This window comes from Camponotus floridanus, unplaced genomic scaffold (assembly GCF_003227725.1).
Source record: "Camponotus floridanus strain SB8 unplaced genomic scaffold, Cflo_v7.5 scaffold5, whole genome shotgun sequence".
NCBI lineage: Eukaryota > Metazoa > Arthropoda > Insecta > Hymenoptera > Formicidae > Camponotus > Camponotus floridanus.
The window spans coordinates 1,922,211-1,930,235 of NW_020229658.1; the positions used below are offsets into that span (position 1 = coordinate 1,922,211).

The following is an 8,025-nucleotide window of genomic DNA, read 5'->3' on the forward strand; positions in this document are numbered from 1 at the left end:
ATTTATTAATAATAAATTGTACAATAATTAATAAATTGTCCACATAAATAAATTGTACACATAATTTTGTTATCCAAGATAATATAATTAATAACAACAAAAGGACTAATCATTATTTTCTAGAGATTAGATTGTTTTAACAAAATGAGACATAATAAATATAAACTATGCAGACAATCGATTAAATGTTAAATCATGATTAGAAAAAGAAAGAATTTTGGGGAGTTTAATCTTCTCCTTCAAATATTAGATTATGATCAATACAGAAACGATTTCACTCTAAAAAGTGATAAATAGACTCGAAATATTACTGTTTCCTAATTTGATGCATGCATACATTTTTTATAGTTAAGATATGTGTGCACAGTCTATGCTTATTATGTCTACAAAACTGTACCACTGTACATAATGTACAAATTTTTATCACATAGTTGTCATATATAAATTCTTTGATCGCTTTGACTTATATAAGTTTCTTATGTAGCGTTTATATGATAAGATTTTAATCAATTGTATTTAAGAAAATCGATTATAAAGAATATAAATCTTACTTATGGCAAGAACTCTTATAAACTCCGCATATTCGCAGTAATACATTGTCATAATCAAAGTGCAATTTTTCCCATTCCAAGTGCATGCTAGCGGTCGAGCCGCGAAAAGCAATATTTCACTTACGCCGCGACTATCTAATGTAGCAAAGGGGGCACCGTGTTGCAGAATATTAATACAATATGGTGGAGCCAATCAGCGAAACGTACCTACTTCTGCCACACTCCTTTGACTCTCTTTAGAATACAAATACATATTATATATACATATATATTTTAATACATATATTTTAATACATATTATATATACATATATATATTACTTAATATTACATAATAATATATACAATATATATAAATTATATATATAAACATCATATATATATATATATATATATATATATATATATATATATATATATATATATACTTGTATTCTATGTCAAGGTGCCCTCTGTGGTACGTTAGACCGGCGCAAATAGCCAATATTGCTTTTCGCGGCGTTCGGTTGCTAGCATGCACTTGGAATGGGGAAAACGGCACCGAGATCCGGACTCTGATCATAATTTCCGAAACTAAAAGCAGAATATGTAAATAATTATGCAATATCTACAATCAATTATCACATAAAGCCAATGTCTATTAGTTTACATTTTACATTTTTACATCATATTTGTATATTTTATAAGGCTTTGTCATAGGACATAAACGAAAAATTAGAAACTTATTTGTATATTTAACATATCGTATAACATACGTATACGATATTCTCCCATTACAATATATGTAATTACTATATATAGTTCTTTGTACTAGTAGCAATATAGTATTGGAAATCTTCTGTTTTGTAAAAATATTTCGCGCTATAATTGTAATTAAAGCTTAGTTGATTTTGATGTGTCTAACTTTTGTTCTTCGGATCTTGGTGTTTCAACTGCTTCATTAGATAAATCATTTATTTCGTCATCACTAGTGAATTTAGCATATGAGCGTAAATGTGATGATGTTAAACGAGGTATCGAATCACTTAAAGCGCATGCTTCCAGTACGTATTTATTGAAGATTTCACTTTTGTCTGCATAAACGTGATGGCCAGCTCCAGTAATAACCTGTAAAATATAATTTATATTTTTGTACAAACAACTGCAATCAATCTGTTTCAGCATCATTGTAATTTAATGTAATTTTCTCACTTGGACGTTAACATACGATGAGGATCGATACTGCTTTATCATTTCACCAGCTGAATTATCAACCCATGATTTACTGCCATAAAGTAATGTTATAGGTATATCATTGCTCAACTTGTGCATCCTTTTGACAATAGGATTTTTCGCCCATCCGAAACCAAACATCATTGCATGAAATGCACTTTCACCTCTGTTAAAACAAATATAATGTGAAAATATAACACAGCAATACTTTTTTAAATATATTAAGACATTTTTTAAACTTACGATGGTGTCTGCACATTGCATTGATGTATATATTGTGAAATTATAGCAATATCATCCTTTAATAAAGGAGAAAATTTCTTCACTATGTCAGGTCTTGTTTTTTCAATAAGCCACTGTCCTGTAGTAAGCATTTTAATTTAAAATTCATTTTAGTGCAAACAGAATACTGAATATATATATTCATAGCAGCATTACTAACCAAATGGTCCAGCGACTCTAACTGCCCATAGAGGATTCAAAGGCTGCACTGCAAATGCAATAGCTTTAACCCAAAATGGTAAGTTTGCCTTTGCAGCAGCATCGGCTGGTTTTTCAGGAAAACCCCATGGATCAGCTAGTATGAGGTGTTTTACTCTTTCAGGATATTGCATAGCATAAGATGCCGCAAGAAAACCACCCATTGAATGACCTAATAATACAAAATTTTCTAGTTGCATTTCCCTTCTCCATTCTTCTATGGAACGTATTAATTGTTCTTCAGCCTTTTGCGCTTCAGTGCTAAAAACAGGTCTGCTACTCCTACCAAATCCTAAAAATAAAAAATTTCAAATAATCATATATTGCACAAGTCTATCAATACATTTATATTATATGTAGTTACAAAGTCCAATCAATTAATCATATTTAGATATGCATGAATCATATATTTGTCAAGTGGACAATGGCAAAAGCAGGAAAAACTTTAAATCCATCAGATTATGTTACATTATTATTTTATGCATATTACATTATTATTAAATGCACATTAAATATGGAATTTCAGATAAAGTTAAAAGCAATGAAAGTTTTGATATTTTAAATATCCATCTCTCACCTAATATATCAATGGCATATACTGGTCTCTGAGATGCAAGCGTATCCAAATTTAAACACCATAACGCTACTCCAGATCCTAAACCATGTAATAAAACAATCGGTGTCTTTGGTGATTCTTCATTTAACGAAATAGTCCATATTTTATCCGCTGGTCCTACTACTGGTCCAATATCCACAAACCATCCTCTATATGCTGTTTTTAAACCTTGTAATATTGAAAGAAAAAAAGAACACATAAGTTTTAAATAATTTGAATAAAATTGTTGAAACGTTTTATTATATTTACTTACATGATAAAATCTTTTTCTCCACAGTACGTAACATGGTTGAAGATGATCCGGACCAACTAAACCATCCCCAAATCCAGCTACTGTTTTCGAAAAAATAAAATATTTATTTTTACACACACGCAATTGGAAAAAATATATTCTTCATCTTACAAGATGTATTTCAATTTATATATAAAGAAAATAGCAGATAAATTAGCAAATTGAAATTTGTGTCAAGTCATACTGTTGCATTAACACAGGTATACACTGTATAGACGTGTATTAATAGTCGTGATATCATAGACTCTCAATCATTACATTATTATCTACATCCTTCTCTATTAACTACACAGCATCGCCACGAAGATGAATCAGAAGAGATCTAATGATGAAATAGCCTCACAACCTTAACGCGAATTAAACCTTAAAATTGTAACGATTGTTCGTCTATTTCGCATATTTTATTAGACTGCTAGAAAATATTCTACCGTCTCTAACACGACAATCCGTCATCGTCTCGCGTGGAAGAAAAAAATCGCAATCCCTGTTGCACACATCCACTTTTTGTGCCAAATGACGTAACGATGACTGCGCGGCAATCGCGTAATTTTAAAACCCATGACACTCCCGATTCGCATGAAAAATCGCGAAAATTTCTGAAAAAAAATTCTCACCTTTTCGCTTGGACAACCTCATGATCTGCCATGGATGCGACGATACGGGATGTTTTCTCGCGGCTGTCTCGCCACGATCGGGCCCTTTGTTGTTGACAACCCGGAAAAACACACGCGTATCCCGTACACGCGCGATTATCACACTATTACCTAGATCTAGCGGAAAGGAAACGCGCGCTCGGTTAAGCACGCTTGGTGACGCGTGGAGGGGAGAACGTCAGAGGAGGGGAAAGAATCAGCTGATATCTCGAAGCGCACAATTTCTAGAGTGTGTTTACGATGAAGGGTAAACGATAGATACCTATCTATGGGATCTTCTGCGAATCTTCCTCTCGTAGATCTCGTCTTTCGAGGTCGCTCATCGGTTTTTGAACCCAATTTGAATTTTATTTTCGATCTAATTTTACATTGAAATCTGACAAGACTTTTTTTTTCAGAAAAAATATCAATATTTATTGTATAGACTGTAGATAGGATCAGGTATGACCGATATGATTTCATTTAAAAAGTCAGATAAAGAGATAAAATCTATCTCTAATCTTTTGCTCTTTCGTGTTTTAGAATCGAAAATTGAACTTGGTTCGTATTGTACGTATTTTTTCTCCGTTTTATTACAGGTGGAGCTGTGTTCTAAAAAAGGATAACGAATCGATTATTTATAATAGGCTTGTTTTCGCTACCCTACACACACATGTCCAAAAGATGTCCAGAAGTCATCGAGAGGACATTCAGAGGACATAAAATATCCTTTGGCTGTCCTCCAAATATTCTATGGACGTCTTTTGGACATGTGTTGTTAGAGTAACTGCATCTGCGGAAGATTGAATGAAATATAATCGGAATTTGCGAAGAAGAAAGAAAAATGCAAAAATGTAAAGAAAAAAGATATAAGTAAAAAAAGGAAAACAGCCTAACATTTATCGACGTGAATGTTGGCCCAAGGTATCGACAAATTCTGTCATCCGGGAAGACTCGAATCAGACCGGATGCAACGCGAATTTCGAATCTGGAGCGTCAGCTGATTATGACATAATTCGCGCGTAATCGGCTTGCGAACTGTAACGTGATGTGACAAACCCGCATGTGAGATTCGCATTGCTCGTGTTTTCTGTTTTGATTAGCTTATTTCGACGATTCAAATGACGTCTTTTAAATTTTTTATTTGTCTATATTGATGTAGAGTACATTGTCCATATTGATTAATAACAACCCAGCAAACAACCCGAAGTAACATTCATATAATTGTTAGTTGTAATTTCCCATTAAATATAACTGTTACATGTTATATAACATGTTACATAACAGTTATATAACTGTTATTTGGCGTTTGCTGGGAATACTATGAATTTACATGCGAATAATATTTCTCGTTTGGAGATTCTCGATTATACCTGCGCGATATCGGAAGGAAAGCTTCAATTTATAAGGATCGTAGTTTTGCAACGCATATCGATGCACGATAAAAATGCTGATAATACGTCAACTTTCTTTTTATGACGCGTTCATATCGCACTGATAATCGCAACGTGTTATTGTTAAGCCCGAAGTAAAAATTTATGAGCGATGATAAATGATGCGTGTAGAACAAAGCAACCATCTTCGTTATATACAAAATAGACATCATCACGTGTTGATGTTATCGTATTTATTAATTGCGTCCTCATTACTCGCTTGAATACCAAACAATATAATCTTTCATCGAATATTCTATGCGACTTTGAACTTAAGCATGAAACAAATCTTTCATTCAAATCTCTCATTTATTTTGTTTTACATGTCTCTAAATTTCAATCATAATTTAGCAGCTCAGTAAGTGCAAAAGATTAACAACGTAAATATAAAAAAGTATAAAGAAAAGTAAAATGAAATAGAAAAAATATTAAGAGAAAACACCTAGCAAACACTAAGTAACATTTATATAATTGTTAGTTGTAATTTCCCACTCAACAATATAAATGTTACATGTTATATAACTGTTACATGACAGCTATATTGTTGAGTGGGAAATTGTAACTAACAGTAATATAACTGTTATTTGCTGTTTGCTGGGCATAATCTAATTCTTTTCAATGTTTTCGATTATATTATGCGTTTTCGAATTCTCTCGTCAAAGTAATTCTAGGAAAGATTCAGATGGTAAATAAACGTGATAACTGCTCTTACATATGTCTTATTTATCAATTTGTTAGCAATCGCGTTTCGTTGACACTATATCAAATCAATTCCGAGATTAGCGCAAAATAAAGCCTCATTGACGCAAGTAAGCGAACTGTTACATAAATTAACAATAACGCGTACTTTGATGCGTATTCAAATTATATGCTCTTTCGTTTCGCACCTTTGTGTGTATCGTGATTAATAATTGATAGGTATTCCCCATTACTTGACACAATACGGAATCATACGGACAAACAATCGCTACGCTGTGCTTATTGTTCGTACTTTACAAAGCAACTACACCGTGAGTTTACCATACAATCAATTAACACCGATGCTTGTAACACGCTTCGCTAGCACCTACACGTTAATTTTGCGAAATTATATAGGAGTGCGTATATAAAGCACGTGCGAATTGAACTATGTAAAACATACGAATTAAATACGAGATATACGTAAGATGCCGATATTTCTTAAAATCAATATTTTTTATTAATTTCTTATTATATATTTATATTATATATTTATTATATATTTATATTATATATTATATATTCTTATTATATATTTTATTCTTTATGAATAATATTTTATATTATTTTTATAATAATTAAGATTTAACATTAAATATATATCGTTCCTCGTTTTTATTTATAGTTATCACTTATAAAATAATACAATTGAAATTTTCGAACAAGAAATAAGTATGTTTATAATACAAGTATGTTCCAAAAATTCCGATACGTTCTCGACATTATGCCTCGCATCCAGGGACCTCGATAGAAAAGCTCTGAGCACTTTTTGCCCTCCCGACAATGTAACCCATTCATCCCAATCAGCACATCCTCATTGCATGATTCTCATTACCCAGTCCAATTGTTTCGCGAATTCAACCGCACGATCGCGCCACAGATTGTGATTTGTGTTCATTGTTATACAATAAACATATGTAAACGAGGATCGATTTTATTAACATGTAAGTGAGTTTAATACTTACTATGTCAAATAATTTTATTTCTGCTTGATATGCTTTTATTGTAATTATATCATTACGAAAGAATATACAAATAAATGTTATAAAGTATACGGGATGTAAATATGTATCGTACATTTTTAAATATTATTCCTATATTTTTACAATACGGAATTATAATCCTGATGTCTTCAAAATTAGCAAGTCTGTAGCATATTCGAAAAATTTTTATTATAAATGACGCAGGTGCAATAGTGCTGTAAATTACAAAGAACAATCCCATACAGCACAGATCATTGTTGTTATATTACAGTAATATTGTGACAATATTGTAATATTGCTGCAATATTGCGACAAAGTAACAACAATAGTCTGTGCTGTATGGGATTTCGAATTTTTTTTTCCTGTCTCATTAACATATAATATACATGAAAAGATCGCTTGAAAATAACGTATTTAAAGTATCGGTTCCATCTGAAGACGACATGAAGTAGAACTTCATGTGTCGAGAAGGCGTGTTTCTCGTTAAATCGAGGAACGGACGGCAGGATACGCACGCACACACGTGTGTGTATGTGTGACGTGTGACATGGAAAGCCCACGCACATCGCGGTTGGCGTAGGAATACACGTGCTTCGTTTCGGGCGTCGTCTGCTTCGGGCACTACTTTCTCGCCACTCACGGGTAGCAGACGCGATACCGAGGAGCGAAGGATGAGCGAATTTTTAGGGTTGAAAGACGGACATAAGGAACAGGCGAGATTCGCACACTCGACAAGTAAATTATGCGAGTTATTAGTATCGAGTATTTTCTGGTGTCCGTGAATGCGATACGCAAGAAATCCCTCTATTTCGACCTTAACTTGCGCTTCCTTCTTCCAGGATATCTTCTTCTATTTGACGTACTTTAACCAGGCGAAATGCACCAAAGTTTGTAATTATTATTGCGATATATCAATGAAAAGTAACACTCTTAAAGTAACACGAGATATACAATTACGTTAAATGCTCCTGAAAAATTTTGACATATAAGCTTATTATGTTCTGAAAATTCATTCCCGATATGAAAGGCTAAATTCGTTACAACTCATGCAGCACAGAATATTGCAGCAATATTATTATTGTTGTAACA

General features: G+C 32.7%; 1 protein-coding gene across 2 annotated transcripts; it reads right to left on the reverse strand.

The window, feature by feature from the left end:
• Nucleotides 1-982: 982 nt before the first annotated feature.
• On the reverse strand, nt 983-3,950 carry LOC105257963 (protein ABHD4). Of its 2 annotated transcripts, none has more exons than XM_011268938.3 (8): nt 3,765-3,950; nt 3,112-3,191; nt 2,820-3,026; nt 2,205-2,534; nt 2,006-2,123; nt 1,742-1,928; nt 1,455-1,657; nt 983-1,123 (listed from the first exon to the last, which is right to left on the reverse strand). In XM_011268938.3, exons 1-8 carry the CDS (start codon nt 3,794-3,796, stop codon nt 1,060-1,062), a joined length of 1,221 nt encoding a protein of 406 aa, XP_011267240.1. In that variant the 5' UTR covers nt 3,797-3,950; the 3' UTR covers nt 983-1,059. The 2 variants fall into 2 exon arrangements, with proteins under 2 accessions (XP_011267240.1, XP_011267248.1); XM_011268946.3 differs by lacking the exon at nt 3,765-3,950 and adding an exon at nt 3,579-3,680.
• Nucleotides 3,951-8,025: the final 4,075 nt, after the last annotated feature.